Here is a 26,560-nt window from a genome sequence, read left to right as displayed (position 1 = left end):
ACCTTGAGTTTATAAAGAAAGAACAGAGGAACACAAAAAGAATAATAAGCTTATTACGTAGCGAAGTCAATAACAACTCTAGAATCATGAAAAAAGAAGAGAAAAATCAATACAAGTAAAAAGAAAAAGGAACTATAGGACCATAAGTTATTCAGAAACGTTATTTCTTAAGACCAGAAAATTAGGGAAAAGATTGCTAGCTACCAATCAATGTTTTGTTGAGAAAATAGAGCTTTGAATTTCCGCCTCGGCTAGAATTGCCAGAAAACAGTACATTACGCAGTGAACCAACTTTGAAAAGGATGAATTGTCGACTTGCATGAAGCACGATCTTGTCAATACACTCCATTCCGTGTATTTTCAGGCAAAATAATATCCGTGCTAACTGTTTACTATCGTACAGCGTCGTTTGATTTTATTCCTACCGTTCATGCCATTTGTCACGATTTCAAAAAAAAAAAACTAGGCTCCGCTAGTGACAAGAAAATGTCAACTAAAAGTAACTTCATTAACTTTACCGTTTTTGTCAGAGGCAAAATGATCGAAGATTTACGATTAAAGGATTTACGTTGAAAGGCGCGACTTTGTTTGAGGTCATAGCGTTATACTGGTGCGATGATAAAGCGTGAAATATGCACACATAGAGTTAGGAACACCTCTGGTTTACATCCAAAACCTGTTATGCTTTGTTCCTGTTATAACCTTGTTCATGCTGGTTTCATGCAATCTTTCAACAAACATGTTCGACCCCATGTTGCAAAATTCGCTCTACTTTCCTAAAACAGAAACAAACAGCATAAGTAAGTTCTTTCTCTCGATTTAAACTCTCTATAGAAATGTGTGGTACATGATGGGTTGATTTGTCACTAGCAGCAACCTTGGAATGAGAACTCAAGAAAACATCAATTATGCTATATTGATATACGTAGTCCATTTTTAAATTAGTCCATTATTAAACTTTTTTTTTTAATTGATGTCATTTCCCTAAGCCTATTGAAATCACTTCTTAAAGCACATTAACTCTTAAGTATATTTAAACAAACTATATAATGCTTCTTTTAGGTGGAGCAATTAATTTCTGACAAGCAGTTTATTTCGGAATTACTTGCAGAATGAACTGGGCATTACACTAAAGAAATAAAACAACTTTGTTAGGCAATCATGAATCGATGCAAGAAAAAGTTAATGCTTGCTTAGAAGACTTGCCCTGCATTGACTAAAACGCTATATTCAATGTTTCAAATGCTCTCAAATCAATAATGACGATGGTTATATATAGTATCACACAGAATAAATTAATACAGTAGAAGTGATTAATCTGCTTTACCAACTGAGAAAAATCTTCGAACCGTATCTTACACTGAATAAATTATGGATCTACAAAATAGAACAGATATAGAATTTTAAATTTTTGTGACTTTTCTTCATTCCGGTGTTTTCTCAATTTCAGGTTGCCTTTTTCTAAAGATCTTTTTTTTATACAGGGAAACAAAATTTTCTCAAAGTATCCCTAATATTTCAGAAAATGATACAATCTAAACTGTTTTCAAAGAAATTTCCAAATTTGGCACATCTCGGAATTTGATTATACTATACTACCCACCAGAAAATTTATCTCTTACATACAACTCACACAATTTATCAAGGAAGGTTGGCAGCTATACGGGTGAAAAGTAAAGCCCATTAGTGGCACAAATGAGTTTGCCCACGCAGAAATAAGAATGGATACTTAGCAGACAACTCTTTCTCCATTCTAACGATAGAATCCGGAAGGAAAAGGGGAACATCTTTTTGCAGTTAATGGAACGTATGTAAGGAGCGTACTAAGTTTTAGAAAAATTGTTTTTGTTAAGAGCCACTTCCGGTTGAGTGATCGGAAGACTGGTAAACAACTGAGCGAAATATCAAAATCTAACTCACTAGCATTTTGAGTGCACTCAAACCAATTTGTAAAAACTATTTTTTCGAATATATCAGCCCTCAAAACTTGTATTTCAAATGAATGCTCAAATGCGAAATTCTACACGATAGCGTACTTCCACTTGCAAGAAAGTAAAAAAACATCAGGCAAGGTATGAATTTTTGATAAGAAAACCAGTGGAACTTACCACCATGCCTTGGAGAAGCTGGATGACAGAGAACACGTCTGGCAGTTGTATGTACCACGGTAACGAAAAATAATAGATGAATTGAGGCCACAAACATTTGTTGGATGGGACAAACATGAAGACTGTGGTAAGGAAAGAGGCCACTTCAAGACTGACTGAGGCAGTCAAACCCAACCTCTACAACCGAAGTTATATATATTTAGGTCGAACAAAAGTGCGGCTCTAGCTCGCGTGTCCCTACACTCATTAGACCGCGACCTCATGCAGCACCCACACCCACAAACATCAGACATTTTATTTTCATTCCAAAGTATAAGTAGCACTTTAAGCAAAGATTGCGGTGTGAAACATTTCACAAATCACTAGTAGTTTTTTGTAATGCTTCATGCAAATACATTTGGCTGGGGTTACAAGGTATCTCACAAAATAGCCGTAAGAACAGTTTTGGAGGAGAGAGGCGATTAGGTTCCCTCTAAAAAAATTTTTTTTAATACAATTTCACTGAATTCAACACTATGTTCCTGCACCTGAAAGTAACTGTTCACTGAATCCTACATAGTCACCACGCACCTAAGTAATATTAATAAAATTAATTCTTATTTGCTATGATTTCAATTTAAAGAAAATCGTTCGATCTGAAGGGAATTGGAGCGATTTATTTATTTCTTCATTACCACCGTCTACGCAAATAACTACCGCTATTGTTTGAAATACTTTTCATGAAAAATGGCTTTTGAAAGAGCTTTTGTAACTGTAATTATTGTCTTCCAAATACACTCATTGTTAAAATATAGTAGTTAATATTTTAGATTAATTTCTAAAAATTATTTGATTTTTTTGGTAAATTACTATTTGCTTGACTCCTTATTTCTTAATCTTTTCTTTTAAACATTCTACTGTCTTGTCCACAGCAAGTCAGGAAATTAGTTCGACCGAATCTAAAAAGGAACGAATGAATTTAAATAAGATTTTTACAATGCGGTAAAACTTTCAAAACCAAAAAAAATAGTAAAACATTACATACCCACGAAAGATCTGAAGACATTTTCACTCAATAAACTTTTTAGTACATCCAGACGAGGTAAACATTTTTACAGCTATTTTTACGACCCTCTGACCTATGAGAGGGCCAAGATTGTTTATTAACTTGTGAATTCAGACGCTGGCAAGGAGAACGTTACATTGTCGAAGTAGAAGAGTAAAGATAGTGCTTCAGTATATTACCAGCAGATCATAAAATTTGATTGCATAAAATCAATCTATTGAAGCCTAGGTAATTAGGTGAGTACTAACGAGTAATAAAATTAAATTAAATATTTGTATGAATAACCGATCTTAAATATAAATACAAATATACAGGGTTTTAGATGCTCAATTTTATACATGCAATTTTTCGAAGAACTCAATACAGTAAGTTACAGTTCTTCTTTCAAACTACTATGATACTGAGAAATATTGACAATGCTATTTCATAGCTAAATCTTTGGTTATGGAACCCATATACATGTCGTAAACGGCAAGCCCTCAAATAAAACGCTACTAGCTAATGGCAAGACACCTTGACAAACGTTACGGTCTCGAATGGTGGGATTCAGTCAAGTATTCCATCATCTACCGACTCCAAGCGAAAATTCTGCGCCGTATAACTAATGCTTCATAACTAGGTCTCTAACATAACCATTCACTCTGATCTGAAAGTACCTTTCGTTCAAGGCTTGCAGTAAACCCTAACCGTCAACTGGGACCGTTGCCTAGCCTCGTGATTTACTTGACGTTGATGATCAATAACTGATTCATTGAAGAGACACGAATGGATAAACTCATTATGCGGATTGTAAAAACGAATATTACATTGCAATAAAAAAAAAAATGACATGTCTAACCACTCCAAGAACTGTCCAAGATAAATTCTCAAAGATAAATTATTTAAACAAAAGTTATAAATCTAATGGAATAAAATGTAAATACGAACTTACAGGAAATCATTGAAAACCATTTTCAAGAGAATCTCAAAATAAGTGAAACATTCACACAGTAAAGGACTATTCTAAGGTGAGGGAGTTCCTTTAAACTCAAGATTTCAGCCATTCGTTAAATTCTCAATTGTATATAAGACTAAGGATTGCACTTAAAAGGTAAGTTTAGCCACTATCTTTGCCAAAAGGTTTCAAATAAAAGTTACAAACCTGCATGAGTGCAATAAATACATCTAGTTGGAAAAAAATCCTTTTTTACTATACTCAGTGGAAATTTAATTTAAGTATAAAATTTATACTGATAATTTTAGTTGAGAAATTTAGATAGATAAGTAGTAGTCGTGTCTCCTGGTGGGGCCTTATGGGAAAATAAACTTTCAACTTTCTCTGATTTTCCGTGTTTCGTGAAATTTTGTATACTCATACAGATCATTATCAAATCATCAATTTTTCCTAACTCAAAGAACCAACTTGTAAAAACCTAATTTCTAATAATTTGGCACGATCGCATAACTTGAGAGTAAGTAAAAATTTCATAGAGATTAAAATTGGACGTTTAATTAATATCAATAAAGAAATATCAAAATTAGAATTAATTTTCGTTTAAAGAGCTTAGCTATTTGTTGCATGAACTGTAAAATAATTTTACTAATTAAATGTTTTTTCAAACTGGACTTCAAAGGGAATTGGAAACGAAATACCACTTCCCGTGATTTTTAGTTTGCACTCACGATATAAAAAAAAAGAAGAAGTTAAAGAGAACATTTTTAATTAAAAATATATTTACTCACTGTCTTGCTCCCTCTGATCTACACACAACACATAGCTAAGCCTACCACTTTTATATAAAACTGTTTCCCAGACCAACCGCTTAAATGCTGCCCAAGAAAGTGGGATGAGAAGTTCTATCACAGAGTGTTCCTGCAACTATTGCAATGTTATCTGTTAGTTCCTCATAAAATTAAAATAATTACTATCTTATTATTAATTATTCGCAGTAATGGATTATTCACCAAAGGGGTCTCAGATCTGTTACACTTTATTGGAGGGAAGAGAAATTATTTAAAAAATAGATAAGAATATAATTTAAAATAATACTTAAAATAATCGCCTATTTTTTCCAGGTGAGGCTGAACGTCCAACTACCAATTAGGTCGTCATGGACGATTGTGGAAGCACACACTTTACTATTTAACATTTTCCCCACCTAATTAAAAGAAGCTATAAGCGGGATTCGAACTGGAAATCTCCCACATACAAATCTACGCTTCATTTAAAGTGGATTTTCGGCTCTGAAATATGATTTGTCATTATCGTCTCAAGTATGTAAAGAAGCTTGTATTGAATGCTGGACTACAGTTAAGCAACAAAATCTTTTCTTTAAACCGTGAACGAATTATTTATACCCCATTATTTAATTGAGAATAGACGCAGAATAGAATAGATAAGAAAATAGACAGATATAAGAGTGAGAACAAAAAATAAAAATGAACAAATCTTACTAATGAAACACACCAAGGCCCTTAAAAAAAAGTTAATGTTCCTTCAGCCTAAAGTACAGAGAAGGTAATCTACAGAAAGGCATAAAAAGGTAGAAATAAAAGTCACAATTCCGTAATAAAAAGATCACTATCTGACAGTACAGCCTTCTGAATGAGATTTACCACTCTCTTTTTCTTTTCTTTTAAGCTCTATTCTCTCTTGAACCTACATTTTTAAAAACGAAGACAAAAAACATATTTTTGCTGGGTTTTCCTCCCACCAGCCTTATTCATAAATTATACAACCAGAAGTTAAGGATGTAAAAGTTATGGTGCTAGAAAAAGAAAAATGCTAAGAATTAAGAAAGAAAAGAATAAAAATTCCATGAAAGTAAACAATGTAAAAAGGAACAGAAAATCAATGGGAAAATTTTAACGATTCAATTAAAATTTTATTATAAATTTAAGGTTGAAAATATTTTTTTTAAATGAATGATCCCCCATTTTTTCTTCTACAAACTGCATAATAAATCTATCTTAGAGCAGAGGTCGCCAAAGTGGTATATATAGACCCCCAGGGGTCTATTTAACAAAAGTAGGGGTCGATCTGAGCCAGGGGGTCGAAGGAAAAACAATTTAGAACCCAACATAGCGAACCTTGTAAAGAAAACCAGACACACCTCTCATTAATTAAGAAGCAATACTGTAGTTACTTTACTTATTATTTTTACGTATTTATAATTACTTATTATTTAATAAATATTATACGCTTATCGCATTTACTTATTGTACCCTGTAGGTACAGGTGTAAATTACATTAAAAGGATCATAATAATAAAAAAAAAAATTTCAACATCAAGTTATTTTTCAAAAAATTTTGTTACACAATGTAAAATTAATTTAAAAAATGTTTAAAATCATAAAATAAATGTACAAACACAGTACCTGATAGATAGTTTTATTTTAATTAACTGAAAATTACTTTCATGGGGGTCGATGGAGATTTCGAAAAATTATATAGGGGTCCATGATCAAAAACGTTTGGTACTTGCAACTGAGAAATTTTCATCAAACCCGAAAGTTTAACAACACAATTTACCCTTTTGAGTTGTTCATAAGTGATATAACCGTACATCACCCTAAAATGGCACATTACAAAAAAGCCTAATCATTTTCTCCGAAAACTGCTCTTAATCGAATTTCCCAGGAAGAATGTATCAAGATTTACATATCAAGATTGTATCAAGGATGAAGTTATAGATTTACATTGATATTCTTAACAAACTAAGTTTTAAGAAAATCGTTGGCGACATTAAAGAAAAAATGAGAAATAATTTCAGAAAAAGTTTGAGGGATTGTAATCGATAAAATTACAGGATGAAAAAAAATAGTCCCATTCAGCTCCCTCAGATTTTTCGTTTTTGTTATATTTTTTGTCATTCACAGCATGTCAAAGGCGGGGCCCTCAAAATGGAAATTTAAATTTTCACACAATTTAGAAAATTTGCCTGAACGCAAAGTTCCTCTTAAAAATAAAACAAACAATCCTGTTATAAAAACAAAAATTAAACAAATTTCTTTCGTTACCGCTTTAAAAAGGAAATTAAAGCTGAACTCTCTTTGAACAAGAATTTTTTTCAAATATAGAAATTATTATTGCTCTAAAATTAGATCAATGGGAGCTTTAGATGCATGTAGGAGTGGTTTCAAATCCAAATCCTCAGCGACCTAAAAGATTCTATACATACAGATCTCAGGATAGAACACAGGACTGAGTCCCTTCTATGAGGCAATGCAAATCATAATATCCGTACGTCCAGGATTAGTTCTTCGGATCAAATCTGGACTTTTAAATTCATCCAAATTGCCTGAGGTCGATACTCCAGCGAAACTCCTAAAATGAATTATATTAGTTTGATGAAAATATATGAAGATATTTAAAAATTCGAAACATTTAAAAATTATGATTCATAAGAATGGCTTAATTTTGACTTAATCCTTGTGACCCTGGTGACACATAAATGATAAATCGAACTTCCTGTTTTTTGAGCTAAAGTGGATAGACTAAACACATACACAAGCCAACACTAATAAACCCTTTTCCGTACATTGGGAAAGGGGAAGTAGATATTCATAAACAAAAATGAACTTTTCCTTGCATTTAGCTTTCCACTTTCAGTTGTCAAGAATTAATTACTTAAGAAATAGTATAGCATTTACAAATTAATTTCCCTGATATAATCTTCTCCGGTTTTCATTTAACAAGCAAGGGGAGCATAAAGTTGTTTAAATTAATGTAGTTGATAAACCTAACACGAAATTCATGTTTGTTGCTTTACTCATTTTTTTACAGTTTCAGTTCAGTTTATGTACGGAAGTACATAAAATACATCAACTAGGTAATGCTCATTACCTTAAATTAAATAAAATATATAAAATGTTTTATAAAAACGGAAGTGTTTTTACAACATAATTATGCCTAAAAAAACTATGTTTATTATGTAGTAATCAATAGTTCGGTAGCATGTTCGGTTCCAGGGTAACTGTTACGTGAACAAGTTATGTAATTTATTTTTTATAAGCGCCTTAGGGATGGAGAACAAAGAACTGTTGTAACGAAACCAAATTAACAAATTTACTGCTCCATTAATTTTAGATGTTCCAATAAAAAGACTAAAAGCGTTTAATGTGTACGGCATGATTAATATCAAATACAAATTTTCTTGCAGGAATTTCAATAAGAGGCCGCAGTAACATCAATATATTTTAAGTAGCCGGCCCCAGAAATCTTTTATACACTATTAATGTTTGAAAGGTTAAATTTTTTTTAAATATCCCATTAAGTGCAAAGGGTCGTACCTGACCGCACTCATATGTCTAGTCAAAAAAATGCAGTTTAAATTATATAGCTTGCTAATAGAAATTTCGTAGATTCATTTAAGTATGCGTGGTAAAGCCGAGAAGAATCATCCTACCTGTTTCGTTGGCAATTGGCATTCTTAATATATCTACACCCAGCACTAAATTAATATCTAGATTACTACATATTTCTGCAAGAATCACTGTTTCCTAAAAGTAAACCACAACGAACTAAAATCTTCGAATTAAAGTTCAGTTTTAACTATCGATTAATTACATACAATCCAGACACTCGTTTCTCCTAATTGGACATTCTGATTTATTAGCTCAAAAATGATTACTATTTTGATTACTTACAAAAATAAAACTATGAAATCTCTTGATTTCACGTCGAGGCGAACAGCAGATATAGTGTCGTCAACGACGTTAGTTAATTAAATTGTCCTAAAGGGCAGAGTAAAGGTAATTACTTCAATTTAATTAATTCCTTTGAAGGAATCCATGTTCTTGTCATATACAACTGGTAGTAGACACCCAAATTAATTAAGAGTTAAATGTCTCATCGATTTTAAAAAATTTAAATAATCAATTCATGTTTAAGTATGAACCATAAAGATGTCCATGGAGAAACATTAGTTACATCTGAAAAGCTAAGTATTTATTATAAATTCTTAAGAATCTAACTTACACCTCTGAAATGATAAATGATTCTAGTCATTTATAATGAAACATTATTAATCAAATACCTTTTTTTAAAAAATAAATATCATTTACAATTTTTAGGACAGCACGTTTCGATATTCAAATATAAATAACTATTTAAACCAAAACAGCAACGCTGCGGTTAATTGCAATGGGGAACAGTATTGGAATTGTAGTAATTTTTCAACACACCGCAGTCAAAACTGGCTTATGTTATAATAACAATTAGGCCGAGGTCACGCAATGGTCATTTTTAAGATTAATCATTATAACTGAATTTCAACTTAAGTGACAACCAACTTGTTAATTTATTATTGGTTTAAAAAAAACTATGTTGAAATGGTGCTACGGTCAATGAATTTAAATTTGCAATCAAATTCGAAATATGTAAGAATTTCTCACTCTCTCTTACTGCAAGGTTTCTTTAAAACTTCGACATTTTATTTTATTTTGAACATAAGATTCATCAAAATCTGAGGTCATGGGCGCCGGAGTTTTTCTTGTGCACTGCCGGACCATGTTCTCTCGTTACAGACACCACTGTCCATTACCGGCCAATGAGCAGTAAGAAGAAAAAGTCTCAAGGACAGCCGATAGATTCGAATCTGGGAACATCAGGTGTAACTCCAGTAGGTTAACCAATCAACTAACAACTTCCCTTATTAATGATTAATTGGAACTGATTAATGAGGACTTTAATAAAGGAACTTTTGTGAGAAGTACGACATCCTGAAAGTATTTCAAAGAAAAGCGATCTGAATAATAACGTGAATAAAAGAAAAAAAGAAACCATGATATTTACATATGCACCAAACTGTGACATATTTATCTCTAAATAAGATGTTAAAAGCCTGCAGTAAATCGTATTTTACTCTTAAGTTAAGGTCACCTGTGGGAAGATACCATGCTCTACGCTAATGAAAATTATGTGAAAGTGATTTTTGAGAAAATCGTGGAAAACTGAAAAGAAAAATTTGGGAAATTCGCATTTCCGATCACGTCATTCTCTTCCTTTTTTTATCCTATTGTGAAATTTGTTAAAGAGCCTGTTTTGAATAAATTCCAAACGGAAATCTAAATAGATTCTATTCTAATAAAATACCAAGTTGGAAAATTTGGCATATATTCTGTTAACTCAGAGATTAACAACTCTCCATTAGTGTTTACAGTACTTCCGTCAAAAACTCAATTTCATAAACTTAACACGATCGTGTTACTTCCTCTTACAAAGTGAAGAGAAAGAAACAAGATTTTGTTCCTCAATAATGCATCCAGCACAACGAACTGAAACAATGAAAATCGCTGGCATACTTGTACTTCAAGTTAATAAATAATAAAACGTCAAGAAAAATCATTTACCCTTTAAGGAATCCATTTCCCACAGTTAATTCTCTCTCAAATTTTAGCGAAAAAGAATAATCTCTAGGAAAAAAAAAGTTTAAAAAGAAATTATCTGTCTGTTAACAACATTAATGCAATAAAAAGAATGTTTTGAATTCCAAGATTAAAGCAAAAGGAACGAGCAAAAGACGAAGAAAAGAAGGCAGAACGATGCTGATAATTAAAGCTGTCTGTTAGCTGGTGGAATATGGCCACCCTCCAGGGGCGGCACTTCATCACCGCCTCCAGCAAACCATTGAAGGAGTGGCTAGCTAAAGTCTGCCTTGGACTTCACGGGCACTTTACCAAACTTTCCCAACCAAGGATCTCAAACTCTACTCTAGTTCTAATTTGCAAACAATTATAAAATACCAATAAAATTTAATAATAGAAATACTTTCTGACTCTTTGGACCCACCCTCTATTGTGTCTTTTCTGCATTTTCTTAGCAAAATATTTTTACCGCTTTTAAATTCATTACATTAGCTTGACTTCTTATTAAAAGTTAGAAAACAGTTTTTTAATTATGTCCTAATAATTAAGATAAAATTATTTCTTTGGAAATTATTAAAAGCAAATAATTTATTTTTTATGTTATTCTTGACTCTCATTCTTAGACACATTCATTTATTTGATAACTGTTTTATATCATCTTGTATATACTAATTGGAAAGGTGTCAATCAAATGAAATTAATTATTTAGAAATTTAAGATCAAAAAATAAATTAATTAAGAACCATTAGAATAGATGAACATAGATCAGAAAACTTATATAATAAAAAGAAAAATAAGAAAAAACACAAGTTTTTTAATTAATTAAATCACTACAATTTTAAGATAATTCAAGACAATAAAATAAAGTCCGGAGCCTGATTTCAGAAATTACCAAAATTATGCACATAACAGAATTAATTTATATTCTATTATTAATGTAAGATTCAAACTTTTATTAAGTCGCTCAGAAAATGATCTCTAAAGATTAAAAAAATACATATACTAAAGTTTAAAACAAATCTGAAATATAAGACATTTTCAGTGAAATGTATTACATATTTAGTTTTTGTAATATAGATTGTACATTTATATATATTGAAAAGACATGCTATTGGCTAATAATTCTAATTAAGTGGAAGGATAAGTTAAGATCGAGTGTAGGCGCTCGAGTACGCCTACACCCAAATGCCCAAGTGGGCGCTGTACGAAATAATAGTAGACAAAGAAGAATAGAAAAACTAAAGAGAAATAAAAGAAAAAGGGGAAGGTACTTACCCTTTGCAAGGAGCGATGTGCGTGAGGTATGTTGATAATCTGCCTGAGAAGCGATGAGAGGAAAGGAAGCTGTGGAGCGGAAGCGTGTATATATGTTTATGTAAATGTGTGTGTGTGTGTGTGTTGAGCTCTGAGAAAGGGAGGCAATATTTGGGCTCAGGCTCATAGAAGCGTAGCGGAAGTGGAAATGAGGTAAGCGGAAGAGTAAAGGGGGAATAGTGCAATAAGTGCACTATAAGCGGTGGAATATGCGTGAAGCGATATTCGGGAGAGGCGTTTAGATGCGGATGATGCGTACTGTTAGGTGTCAGCGGAAGTATGAAAGTAATAGCGTACTAAGGGCACTAGATGCAGATGAAAAATGATAGGCGTGAAGTGATGAGTGAAGCGTTGAATATAAGCGTATTAGCACAGAAACACAGAAGCGTAAATAGCGCGGTCCCGCAGAGAACTGTGTAGGCTCGAAAGGTGACCACACGGTCCTAAAGGAAGTAGTGGGGCAAAGGGCTTAGAATAGGAAAAACAAATAAAGGAAATAGAAGTGATAGGTAGTGACGCATTTGGCATAAGAAACGGAAACTAAGATTTTAATATACTGAAAATTATTGAATAAAAAATAAGACTTAGTAATTGGCGATAGTGATAGCAGGAAATTAAGGCGGATGCGTACATTAGTACGCGCGCGGGCGCGAGACTGAGCCGCGGGAGTCGGAAGTTAGTCACGACCGAACATCCCGCCCGCCCTGAAGGCTTGGCTTCAGCGAAGATTGATAAGCGGAATCTCTATTGCGATGGGAGAGGACAGAGCTTGTTTAGCGGTCGGCGGAAAGTGCCGGACGCGGTGGTCACATCAGCCACCCGACAGACGCCATCTCGTCCGGGATGTAAGGCGGTAATGCGGCCGAGCGGCCATTGGCGGGGAGGAGCATTGTCTTCGCGAAGAATGACGACAGTACCCGGCGAGATGGCTGTGGCGGGTAGCAACCATTTCTCACGCTGCTGCAGCGTATGCAGATATTCTTGACTCCAGCGCGTCCAGAAGTCCTGCTGGATACGTTGTGTCAGATTCCACCGGGACAAGCGGTTGAGTGCCAGATGGGTAAGACGGCGCTCAGGCGGAGCGGTTAGGGGGCGGAAAATTAGGAAGTGTCCCGGCGTCAGCGGCTCCGGATCCGCGGAGTCAGAGGAGAGAGCGCAGAGGGGGCGAGAATTAAGGATTGCCTCGACCTCAGTAACCACAGTGAGCAGCTCCTCATACGTTAGCGTTTGCTTCCCAATCACGCGGGAGAGGTGGTGCTTCGCGGATTTAACCGCGGCCTCCCACAATCCGCCAAAGTGAGGACTAGCGGGTGGTATGAAACGCCAATCAATACCACGCGTGGAGGCGGAATCAACAAATAACTGCTGATGGCGGGGGTTGCGTATTAAGCGGCCGAGATCACGGAGCTGGTGATGGGCCCCGACAAAGTTAGTTCCGTTGTCGGAAAACACCGTGGTGGGAAGTCCGCGGCGGGCCGTGAAGCGTCTAAAGGCGGCGAGGAACGCGGATGTTGAGAGCTCCGAAGCGATTTCAAAATGAACGGCCTTGGTGGCGAAACAAATGAACGCCACCAGGTAGCCCTTAGTGGTGACAGCTCCGCGGAGGCGCGCACTGGAGATGGCGAACGGGCCAGCGTAGTCAACCCCGGTCACTGTGAATGCGGATGCGGCGGAGATGCGTTCAGTGGGTAAGTTTCCTAGCGGTTGGATAACAGGGCGCGGTTTGACAGAAAAACAGCGGTTACATTTAGCTAAGCGGTGGCGTACCACGTTTCGTCCATTGACGATCCAGTACTGTCGGCGTAAATAGGAGTGGGTAGCAAGCGCCCCAGCGTGTAGTAAGCGTAAGTGTGCGTCATCCACTATTAACCGCGTGAGATGATGATCCTTAGGTAGTAAGAGCGGGTGGCGAAAACCATAAGGCAGCGTGGAGGCGGATAAGCGCCCGCCTACGCGGAGTATTCCATCCTTGTCCGTGAACAGGTTCAACTGACGCACCAATCGATGACGCGATTGGGGGTCTTGTGCTTCCTTCATTTCGACGGGGAACGCATGAGCTTGGGATAAGCGTACTAGCGCGATGAACGCACTCCGTAATTCCGAAGTGCTAAGCCAACCCTGGCGCGGTGTAGCAGAATTACGACAGTTGAACAAAAAACGAAGGCAGTAGGCGGTAACCCGCTTCAAGCGGAGAAGCGATGAATAGCGCGTGAAAAAGGGCTCCTCTTGAGCGGGGAGCGCAAGCGTGAGCGGGGGGTCGGCGCGTTCTTCCTGCTGAACCAGATCCGAGGGCACGGGATCATTAGAGGTAGGCCAGTTATCAAGGGTCTCGGCGAGCCAGGGTGGCCCGGTCCACCAAAGCGGGTGTGGCTGCAGCTGATGCGGTTGCACGCCTCGTGAAGCGCAGTCAGCGGGATTATCCTCAGAGACCACATGCCTCCAAGCATTAGCGGGGATGAGCTCCTGGATGTCAGCTACGCGATGGCCAACAAAGGTCTTCCATCGATGGCTCTCGCCGCGAATCCAGGCAAGCGTGACGGTGGAGTCAGAAAACGCGATCAGATATGCCCCTAACTGCGGGAGCATGGACGAGGCAATGGAGTGCAGCAATTTAGCTAATAAATGTGCTCCGCACAGCTCCAGCCGCGGCAGCGACATGGTCTTGTTAGGTGCAACTTTCGACTTGGCGGCCACCTGGTGCACTTGGCACTCTCCACGGGGGGAGGTGGTATGCAAGTAGACGACCGCGGCGTATCCATTCTCGGACGCATCGCAAAATCCGACTAAGCGGTGGGTATAAGCGGCGTCGATCGTGGGAAGCAATCGTGGTAAGCGTATACGTCCCAATTCGGGCAGGCGTTGCTGGAATTCGAGCCACGGGGCTGCGAGCTCCGTAGGGAGTTGCTGATCCCAATCAAGTTGCAGCCGGCAGAGTTGGCGAAAAAACAACTTGGCCTTGAAAACGACCGGGGTTAGCCATCCCAAGGGATCGAAAATTCTGGCCATTTGGCTAAGGATGGCACGTTTGGTGGATGCGGGTTCAGCCATGCGCACCGCGTAGAAAAAGCTATCAGTAGTGGGATCCCAACCCAGCCCCAGAATTTTGAGCACAGGATCCCGATCAAGCTGAAGGGGGTCCTCGGAGGTGGGTTGGCGGCAGTGCTCGGGGGGTAGGCTCCGGAGCAACGATGGGCAATTCGTGGCCCACTTACGTAACTCAAAACCGCCCGCCATGAGAAGCCGCCGGACCTGCTCCATCAGATGCTTTGCAGTCACCTCGGAGTCTGCTCCAGTGAGTATGTCATCGACATACACTTCTTCTTGGAGCGCGAGTTTAGCATGGGGGTATTTATCCCCTTCATCGAGCGCGAGTTGGCGGATGGTGCGCAGCGCGAGGTAAGGGGCGGAAGATACGCCGAAAGTAACGGTGTTAAGACGATACGTTTGCAACGGTTCATCTGGAGAGAATCGCCAAATTATGCGTTGATAGTCACGATGGGCAGGTAGCACCCGAATCTGGCGGTACATCTGTCGGATGTCCGCGGTGAATACCACGCGATGGAGGCGGAAACGGAGCAGGAGCGTGGCGATATCCGCTTGTAGCTTGGGTCCGGTAAATAGAAGGTCATTGAGAGAATGTCCGTTGGCGGAAGCGCATGATGCATTAAAAACTACGCGGAGTTTGTTCGGGGGATCGTCTGGGCGATGCACCGCGTGATGCGGAATATAAAATGGCTCATAAGAGGGGGGAGTATCGGACGCGGATACAAGGTCCATATGCCCGCTATCCAGGTAGTCCTGCATAACGTCATGGTACGCGTGCCGAAGCTCTGAGTCTCGAGCGAAGCGTTTTTCCAAGCGGAGAAACTGTCGCGTGGCCACATTTCTGGAAGCACCCAAATGTGGAGCCCGGAGAGGAAGCGGAACTACATAGCGGCCGTTAGCAAGACGATATGTATCGCGGAGGTAGAGGTCTTCGCAAATGCGCTCTTCAGGGGTGAGCGGCAGTCGTTCCGGAACCTTATCCACCTCCCAGAAGCGTCGGACCAAATAGGCGAGGTCTTCGTCTGCGTCTCGGGGAACGGGGTCGAGTACCACAGGAAGCGCGATAGCTGGAGCGACCGATTCGGAAGCGGAGTACGGATTTGCGGATGTGTGAGTGACGCATTCTCTGGTTTCAGCGGCGGAAGGCGCAGGGATGAGAGCCACCGCATCCAGAACGAGAGGTGACACGGAGGAACGCTGGGGAGACGGATTGGACTCGCGAGTATGAAACACAGTTCCGGGCGCGAAGCGTACGTGGATATTCCTAGACAGCGCTGGGCGGTATGGCCCATGAAGTACCCAGCCGTAGGTAGTGCGGAAAGCGCCCGGCGCGCGAAGCGTGGGGCGAATTACCCCAGTGAGCATGAGGTGCGGTAACACATCATTTCCCAACAGCAGCTCAATGGGCTGCGGATAATTAAATGAGGGGTCTGCCAGGGGGAGAGCTTGGAGATGGGGCCAACTGCCAGCAAAAGGCCGCGTGGGCAGCGGAGGAATGATATCCTCTAGGACGGTAGCATGGACCCGCAACAGGGGGGGATCTCCGCAATGGGAGATAAAGAAGTTGGTTCGATACCGGGAGTGAGCGGTAACAGCGCCGCCGAGCGTGAGCAAATCGGAGGAGCACCGGTGAAAGGGGGAGCGGAGGTGGTTAGCGAACCGACGCGTAATGAGCGTTTGGTGGCTTCCAGTGTCAATTAGGGCGCGCACAAAACCGTGAATGTTTTGATTCACAGCGTGTACCGTGATGGTAGGCAAAAGTGGGTATGGATACGCGGGGGGGATGGTAAAGGCGAGGGGGGTTGGCGGAAACCCTCATTCCGCGTCCAATAAGGGGCGGGGAACGCGGGAGCGGATATGCCTGCGAGAGGGGGGGAGTTCAGCCGGGTTAGGAAGAGCGGGCAAGGGGGGCGATTCATCTTCGAACGCGGGGGGGGAGGGACAGTCCGCCCAACTAAAGCGCGACGGGGGAGACGCTGAGGCAGGTGAACGGTGTGGCGAGGTGGCAGTGGGGTTGTCCACCGGAGTGGCAAGCGGTAAGCGGGGCGGGGAGGTCGAAGGGATAATCTGCGGGGCCACTGGGCGGTCAGTGGGAGACAAGGGTGCCGATGGGAAATCGGAAGACACGGGATGCAACATCGTATGATGTCGTTTGTTACAGACGCGGCAGGACTGCACCGATCTGCAGGCTGTAGTCAGATGTTTAGCGGAGAGGCAATTCCTGCATAATCGGTGAGCATCTATATATGCCCGGCGCTGGGTGATAGACAGTGTCTTAAACCGGGGACACTGCCGAATAGAATGCTTAGCTGCACAGTATTCGCAGCTGTAAACAGACACCGGGGGCGCAGGGGCTACATATTGCGCGGAGGGGTCCCGAGAGGCAATAGCTCCACGGGGCGGATACAGGGGGGTGCGAGCGGAGGCGGAGGGATTAAGCGCGGACGCCCTGCGAGGCGCAGGGGGGGAAGCGCATGCGGAGGCAGGGGTTACGGCCGCGCGAACAGGGGGACCGGAAGAGGTCACCCGAGTGACGGCGAGCGAGCGCCTACGCAGAAACGTGCGTAAGTGTTTTACGGTGGGAAAGGGCTCATCAGCGTAGGCCAGCTCGAAAGCGAGCTGACTCTCCTGGTCAAGGCGGCGAGACAGGAGCAAAAACAGTAGAAAAGAGGCCGGGTCATCCGCGGGGATATTAAGAAACGTCTCTGCACACCCCACCTGCTCCAGCAAGGCCTCCAGATGCTGAGGTGTGGTATGCGGGGGGGTCTGAGGAGCGCGGGAAAGTAACTGGTCGAGCAGCGATAAGGCGAGGTTGCGGTGGCTGTCAAAGTGGCCACACAACAAATCCCACGCCGTTAGGAATTGCGCTTCCTGGAGGGGGATGTGAGAAATGATAGAGCACGCAACCCCGGAAAGCGCCCCCCGTAGATAGGTAAACTTCTGCACCCCGGAAAGTGCGGGGTTGGCGATAATGAGGGACGCAAACTGGTCCTTAAAGTGCGGCCACTCCCGGATATTGCCGGAAAAGTCCGGTATCGGTAGTGGGGGGAGGAGCGGGGCAGCGAAGGTCGCTGCACCGACAGCGGATGAAGCGGGGCAACTTTCTTCGAAGGTGCAGATTATCTGTCGGTGTAAGTCCCGCACTTGCTGGACCTCAGCCGACAATTGGTCTTCTGAGAGGCCTTCAGGAAGCGAGTCTGCCTCTACATAAGGCTCAACGCTTTTAAGGAATGTAGCGTAATCGGCCTCGACCAATCTCGTCATCGAAGCTATGAGCGTTGAGGACAGAGGAGCGACTCTAAGTCGTTCGGCAAAGTCCTCGAGATGTCGATCCAGGGCCAATTTAGTTGCTCTGATTAAGCGAGTGAAGGCAACAAACGATAATGCACCTGCAGTGCCTTTCCCTTTTTTAGGCGCCATAGTGGGTTTTATTAAGCGATGCGGAAGAAGTGGACTGTATATGTGCGAAAATCCGGCCCGGAGGACCAAAATGTAGGCGCTCGAGTACGCCTACACCCAAATGCCCAAGTGGGCGCTGTACGAAATAATAGTAGACAAAGAAGAATAGAAAAACTAAAGAGAAATAAAAGAAAAAGGGGAAGGTACTTACCCTTTGCAAGGAGCGATGTGCGTGAGGTATGTTGATAATCTGCCTGAGAAGCGATGAGAGGAAAGGAAGCTGTGGAGCGGAAGCGTGTATATATGTTTATGTAAATGTGTGTGTGTGTGTGTGTTGAGCTCTGAGAAAGGGAGGCAATATTTGGGCTCAGGCTCATAGAAGCGTAGCGGAAGTGGAAATGAGGTAAGCGGAAGAGTAAAGGGGGAATAGTGCAATAAGTGCACTATAAGCGGTGGAATATGCGTGAAGCGATATTCGGGAGAGGCGTTTAGATGCGGATGATGCGTACTGTTAGGTGTCAGCGGAAGTATGAAAGTAATAGCGTACTAAGGGCACTAGATGCAGATGAAAAATGATAGGCGTGAAGTGATGAGTGAAGCGTTGAATATAAGCGTATTAGCACAGAAACACAGAAGCGTAAATAGCGCGGTCCCGCAGAGAACTGTGTAGGCTCGAAAGGTGACCACACGGTCCTAAAGGAAGTAGTGGGGCAAAGGGCTTAGAATAGGAAAAACAAATAAAGGAAATAGAAGTGATAGGTAGTGACGCATTTGGCATAAGAAACGGAAACTAAGATTTTAATATACTGAAAATTATTGAATAAAAAATAAGACTTAGTAATTGGCGATAGTGATAGCAGGAAATTAAGGCGGATGCGTACATTAGTACGCGCGCGGGCGCGAGACTGAGCCGCGGGAGTCGGAAGTTAGTCACGACCGAACATCGAGATAAGGTTGTTTTTTATAAAATTTAAGTTTTGAATCTTTAAGTTGACTGAGACTGCTGCATGAAATATTGTTGAAATCAAGACAAGACCAGCTCACGTAAAATATTTTCAAATTTCTTAACAACCGTTTTATAAGTTTAGCAATCTAGCTTGTGTCTTTGAGATTATTTGTCCTAATTAGGAAATTTTTCCACTTTCTTTAATAAAACACCATATAAATTTGTTTTACAGCGTCATTAGGAAAGTATAGGATACAAATTTCTATGAAATTCAAAAAGCTCCCTTCAACAAGCGGTTAAAGTTCAATTGAGATGACTTTCAATTTCGCTGTGATGCAGGTGGTATTGTTGTGTGTGTACTTGCCAGCCAAAAGTTAGCTACTAACAAATTCCACGACTAAACGTTCGGAATTTTTTCAAGATAGAGGCTATCCCATCTCCTATTTTGCAGCCTTCTTGGCTGGGTCTTCTGCTCCCTCAATTGTTATTACTTAATTTTTGACTATGGCACTGCTTGCAAATAAAAAAATGTGTCGGAAACTGCCAATAGCTCAGATCTGGCTACTTTTTAAACCACCTTTGCCGATCACTTTATCCATTTATCCGACACTTTATCCAAAACACCACTGACAGGATAGTTTGCGTGCAGCTTGAGAAAAAAAACCTCTTCCTCAGCGTTAAAAGTAAATCATCTTCCTCAGCTATCCACAAATGCACAAATCACTTCGAAATAACTAGTATTACGTACTTGAGGGACTGTAAAAACTGTCATTTAGGTGAAAACCCTACTATAGATAAATGAATACGAAAGACTAGCGTAATGAAAAGGATAAATTGTTGCTTTTGAAAAACTGTTCTCTTCTCACAAGTATAATGGCATTACAGTGCGTAAAATGAACAAAAATATTTTACTACACGTATTCGCTATTTTACGTAATCTCGATTTGTGTTTTAGGTGGAAAACCCCAGAAGTCCCCAGAGGTCGGTCAGAGGTTTATCGTTCAACTCCATTAAATATCAAATGTAAAGGCCTTCCTAACTTGTACATATAAATTTATGAGGCTATATGGTGCGAGATAATGGGGTTGGTTGGTTATTTGTTTAGATGGCGGTAGGTTGAGAACCATTTTAATCCCTGGAGTTACCTGAGCTACATGCCCTTGTTCGTATATTTATCTAAGTATGTTTGTGTAAGTGATATAATATACAATATACGAGTATATCCTACACTTCGCGTAATTGTGTAGTTACGTGTGGACCCTTCCTACCTTCATCAGGACCAACTTCTTTCCCACTTCTCTCCCTTTAATTCAATGCATTTACTATTTTAGTAATCATGGGTTCATTAAAAAAATAGATTAAGACTGTCTACAAAAATATCATACTATTTTAAGAACAAAATTAGTGTTTCACTCATTAAGTTAACTGTAATTAATTATTTCAGCTTCTAACTAAAACTAGCTAAAACTTAGTGTTAAGATGTTACCAAACCAGAACAGTCGCAAAAACAAAAAATTAATTACGTAAACTGCAGTGTTTTTTTTAAATTTGATTAATTTAATTATTATTATTGCATTTATGTAGTAACTTTGATACTCCAATTCATTTGGGCATAGATCTTGCAAGTGTAATATCATGAGATTATATAAATGTAATCGACTGAAGTTATTATTAGAGATTACATTTTCATGTGCTCAATCAAATCTGCACACATATGTTGCATTCAAAGTAGCTACATAAGCAGGACTAGAGTTTAAGCATGTTGGAAGATGATCAGTATGAAGTTGCGATTGAAATATACTCTAGAAAAATCTGGTTTGACTTTCTCACACTGTTATAATTACAAATTTAGTTGATAATGAATTGTTATTAATGTATTTTCATAAAATTGCTCCTTGCCCAATTTTAATTGATAACTATATAGGTGGTTGGGCCCACCATAATTAATAATTAATCCAAGCAAACTTCGAAAATTGATAAAATTGTTTTAAACAATTAAAAAATAATAAAACTATGGGAGATATTAAAAAACAAAATTTTCATCATATTTTTGTTCCTTATACACCTGGATTTATTTTACGTTAACTAATAGTAGCAGTGTTGAAAAGGTTTTTATTTACGAGTGTCCAGAATCAAAATAACTGCAGAAAAAAACACAATTTTCAATAATTTAAAAAAAGAAAAAAAAAGAAGTTGAATATTTAGCAGTGTGTACAAAGTTAATGGATGTTGAATGAATGAATATAAATATTTCCTCGCTATTACCACCTCTTGTCCCCAGGGTAGAGCTAACAGGCTGAGACTAATTTTCATACAAACTGTGTATTAATTAAAAAGGTAAAGCAGTGTTTTTCATCGAATTTACATAATAATAATTTCTGCTGGCTTGTAATTAGAGAGGGGAGGAGAGCCAAGGAAAGAAGATCCGAGGTATGGAGACAGATGCCAGAAATTTAGACCATTAAACAAGTAGTAACAAACAAAAAATATCTGGAACCTGATGAACTCTTTTTTAAGCAAAAAATATACCAATTTTAAGGTTGGTGACTTGAAAAGTTTAAAAATTACGATTTTATTCAGTAAAATGGCACTTTTGCATAACCGATTTTCTTTAAATTGAGAATTTTACTTACACTTTGAATTCCTAATAGACTAATATATTTTAAATGAATAGCATTATTAGGGTAGGGATTAGCAATGTGGTGAGCACATTGGATTCCCAAGCGGAGATCCCGCGTTCGAATCCAGTTGCTGGCCCTTAGATTTTCTCTTTCATGGAGCTTCTTACAGCTCACTGTCCGGTGATGGTCAGTGTAGCGAAATAACCCTGACTGGAGGCCAGAAGTACACTTAAAAAAGCTCTGGGCGCCGATAACTCCAGATGTTGACGCGCCTTAAAAAACTGTCCATTAGTCTATACATTAACGTTTTAAAGGAAAAAATAACTTTGTCTCTATCCCAGATAAATGATTCATTTTGCAATCATCTAGCGCCGAAACGCTAAAGCGATTGTAATGAATGAAATGTCATTCGATTCAAAAGTTCATCCTAGTGATGCTTGCTGATTTTTGGGCCTTTTTTACACTCAACTTTTTAAATAAAATTTCTGTCAGGGAAATTAATACCTAAAGTAATGTATTATTATTATTTATGTAAAATATTAGTAACTGTCGTGACTACTGCTAGACTGTGATCCATACAGCTTCGCTACGATGCCTGCCATAAGTAAGTAAAAAAAAAGCACATGGAACAAGACAATTATTTAATCGGAAGAGTAAAAAATGAAACTGTGATTTTATGAGCTGCTTTATGTAAGAAGGGTAATGAAGAAATGGTAACAAACTTGTTTGAATAAACATTCTGTTTCTAGGTGAATGTATTTGTGTGTACGTACGTGTGAGAATGAGTCTTACAAGTTTGCTTGTGAATGAGAATACTTGACGTTTGGATAAGTTTAAAGCAAAAGCAATCTCAGTAAATTGCTTAGTAACAACTTCAAGCCGTGCGCTCTACCGCTCTTGGCCGTTACATGTGCTTTATACATTTACCCCTGTACAAGTTAGTGTTCACAAGTGCAACACTTTCATACATAATGTAAAATCTAGTTGAGAAGGGTGGGGAAGCTCGAGCGTTATATAAATAGCGAATATTTCATCTTCCTTGTGTACACATTCCAATATAGAATATACGTGCATGCAAAGGAAGCATTTTATATTTTTCCAGTTTTTTAATAAACTTATACTGTGTAATCCTTTTCTTTTCGAAATTTACCATGCATCAGTTATTTTCTAATTTCAAATAATAATTTTTCTTTAAACTTCTTCTATTTTTTATTAAACTTAATACTCTGTGTGAACGGCTGAGCTGAACCGATCTCTACATTTAAAAGGAGCTGAAGGCGTTCTTCGCCTTCTCATCAATATTAATGATGATCGAGAAGAAATACCTGATTTTAAGGATGTCTTCATCTGGTATCAGATCATGAGGATTTCGGAAAATGAGTTAGATGGGTTTTGGCATTACATTTGGCAATCTTCCATTTAATGTTACTAGTCCTGCTTTTGTTAACTCACTGGACTCAAGTCTAAACACTGAATTTTAGGGTTTCTGCAAAGATAAATAATTTTTGATAATAATGAAATAAATGTATATTTATTTTATAATGATAAAATCCTCACTGTGGAAACACTAGCAACTATAACAAAGCGTTTTTTGAAAATTCAAAAATATTAATAAAAATCTCAAATATGCCTACTAAGTCAGTCAAGAAGGTGGTGAACGTGGCTGGAAAGCGTAAAGGGACGGAGAGTGGATCGGTCCCTACCACTAGAAGCATGTTGCGCCAACCGGATGTGAAGGTAGCTATGGAACTGACTGAGGTAAGCACCAACCAAGAAGCAAACAAGGTAAGTGATGAACAAATTTACACCAAGGCGAACAAAAGTACAAATGGATACACAAATATGGCATATCAAAGTACGGATTTAGGACCCTTTTATGTTATAGTGGAAAGCACTAACAAGGACAAAAAGGGGCTTTCGAGGGTGCACCCAATGTCAGTTGGGAAACTATTATACGAAAAACACATGGACATTGCCAAAAGTATCGACGGAATTAAAAAGCTCGGCGTAAATAGAATGAGAGTTGAGATGAACAATGGGGTAGCGGCCAACAGATTAGTGAGTTCCGCAATTCTAAAGGAAAAGGGGTTCCGAGTATACATACCCAGATATTTATTGCAGAGAAGGGGAGTAATTAGGGATGTAGACACGGATCTGACAGAAGAGGAGATAAAGGAGGTTATGAGGGGCCCATTAGGGGCTGAATACCAGCTAATAGAAATCAGAAGATTAAAGCGAAAAGTGATAGACAGGGATACGAAAGAAACAAAATTCGTTCCCACTCGGTCGGTTTTGTTCTCGGTTAGGGGACAGCAGTTACCACAATACGTGTATATACATTACGTAAGATGCGAAGTGCACAATTACGTTCAAAATGTTATACAATGTAAACAGTGTTTACGATTTGGTCACTTTAAAGACCAATGTAAAGGGAATGTAAGATGTGGGAAATGTGGGGAGAATCATGAAGCATCTCAATGTAAAGATAACACACCTAAGTGTGTGAATTGCGGCAGTGCTAGCCATTTGGCAACTAACGTGAATATGTGTCCCCAATATAAGAAAGAGAAAACTCTAAAGCAAGTAATGGGCGAGAAGAATATCTCATACCTGGACGCAAGAAGATTGCTATCCAGTAACTCGTTTGCCGCCTTAGCGGAAAAACAAGCCCCCACTTTAGATAGTCTAAAAGAATTCCCCTTACTAAATAAACTCGTAGGTAACGATAATAGGCCATTCGCGTCTACCATCTCTTATAAGAGGAAAACCAAAAGAAATAGGTTTGAGGCGTCCCCTAATTTCGATAAAAAATTGATTAACGAAAATCTTCTTCACATTCTTCGATCCAAACAATAATCCATTTTCTGCTACCGCAATTTTGCAGTTGATGCCTGTGGGATGGATACTGTGGTTGGACAGGCGTTATGGCAACTGACATATTCTACACGAAGTAGATTTAATTATAAAATGAGGATAATTTATAAGGCTATTATAAGTAGAAATGGCTAACTAGATATACCTATAGAAATACTATTTAAGAGTATTAATTCTCATTAACAGTAAATTAAATAGAACGAGAAACAATTACAATAGTAATTAGGGAACCATGTGTACATATAAATATAAATTGCTAGAGACAAGGCTGTTAACTAGGAATGTCGAACTAGTACACACATTTATTACATATTTATGAAATGTATGAGTTTGTTTCTGCCCCATCACTCTGTCTATCAAACAGGGCCTCTGGAAGAGTGAGTCGGCATGTTAAATATTAATTTTTTCTACAATCACTGCAATGATTCAAAACATAAGCGCTCTGAATATTCCACATGAACGCTAACTTCTAAAAATTACTCTAGATTCTAAAACAGTACATTAATTATGAGGTTTACAAATATGTAAAAATAATTTCTCTTCAAGGTGCCTCACTAATCAGGGTTTCTTGCACCAAGCTGCCATTTTTGCCGATTCTGGGCATCAATTTCGATTGGAGATCGTGCGGACATAACTTCCGTTGTCAGCAAAGGTAGTGCGAGACAGGCACATAAGACGACTTCTCAACACCATACTGATGATTAATCTACTTCTGATGTGGATGACAGTTCCGGTCAGGAATACAATAAACGTGCGGGTTACAACGTATCAAATCGAAGCGGACTTTACATTTTTAAGTCTAACAGCGAAAACTAATTAAATTATTAACTAAATTAATAATTATTCTTTAAAAAAAATAAATAAATAAGCTAAGACAATTTCAGCAACATGCACAAAAACAATACAAAAAAGAAGTGCTGAAAAAACAAAATGTAAAAAGAATAGCGTCCACCCTATTTGGTACAGAACTGTGCGACCCATTTTATATATTCCAACAGGGCCACTTTGTTGGAATACAAATGAGAGATAAACACCGGTCCAAAGTTACTACTTTGTTTTTATTTTGTTGTCCCTTACAACTTTTTTTTTCTAACAATTTAAAACCTAGAAAGCAAATTTAAAAATAAATGAAAAAAATATGGAAGAAGACTTCTTTTCTTTATTTTTTAATTTTGCAAGTATAAATAAAGAAAGTCAAGATCTAAAAGTAGAATGTGACAGAATTAGGTTGAAGAGCAAAGAGAATAAGTGACGTCAACGTGAAGAAAAAGTTTAAAAAATGACTTGAAACTGTCAAGAAAGGGTGATTGTAATGATTAAAGTGCGACACAAGCTGACAATTATCTCGCTCTCCAGATCTTTTCTTCGTGTCATCCTTTCATTTCATTTCTTCTGCTTCCACTTACCTCGTCCCAAATTTCAATTCAATTTATCATAGATGTTTGTTAATTAAAACGGTATAATTTAATCTTGCTCCATTTTTATACAAGAAAAGAATGTGCAACAATATAAATTTCGTTTACACACTAAGAGCTCTATCATAATTTTAGTTTTGCAATTTTATGAATGATGGGTCTGCTGGTTTTTCAGTAAGCGAACTGCAATGTCATTCAAATTCAGTTACTCACAGGTGAGTTATTGTATTTTAACTAGTTTCCTGGATAAAGAGGGTCTCTACGCTATGAAGTAATTCAAGAGATTTTGAGGATGTCTTTCACTTTCTGGCAGTGAAAGATCGTTTCTTTAAGATCCTACCTTTCATTTCAAAATGATAATGGGTCCAGCAATTTTGTAAGCTAAATCGAAAAATTCTTTAAAGAAAATATCACCCAAAAAACGCATAACATCAAATAACTTGTCG

General features: G+C 38.9%; 1 protein-coding gene across 19 annotated transcripts in view; it reads right to left on the bottom strand.

Moving 5' to 3' along the window:
- The window catches only part of LOC141453273 (uncharacterized), a 234,731-nt gene that overhangs the window by 76,584 nt on the left and 131,587 nt on the right, over positions 1-26,560 (bottom strand). For 10 of the 19 annotated variants that reach the window (XM_074126280.1, XM_074126282.1, XM_074126278.1 and 7 more), the window contains one exon: positions 23,151-23,311. The exons of 8 other annotated variants lie outside the window; for them this stretch is intronic. In XM_074126280.1, coding sequence (XP_073982381.1) covers positions 23,151-23,172 — 22 coding nt within the window. In that variant the 5' untranslated portion in view covers positions 23,173-23,311. Of the gene's footprint in view, positions 1-2,108; positions 2,266-23,150; positions 23,312-26,560 lie in introns of those variants that run through there. One more of the 19 variants, XM_074126277.1, reaches the window with a different exon arrangement.

The sequence above is a fragment of the Rhodnius prolixus genome, unplaced genomic scaffold, assembly GCF_049639745.1.
Source record: "Rhodnius prolixus isolate KJV_2025 unplaced genomic scaffold, Rpr scaffold_3, whole genome shotgun sequence".
NCBI lineage: Eukaryota > Metazoa > Arthropoda > Insecta > Hemiptera > Reduviidae > Rhodnius > Rhodnius prolixus.
This window is presented reverse-complemented; position numbering and strand designations above follow the sequence as displayed.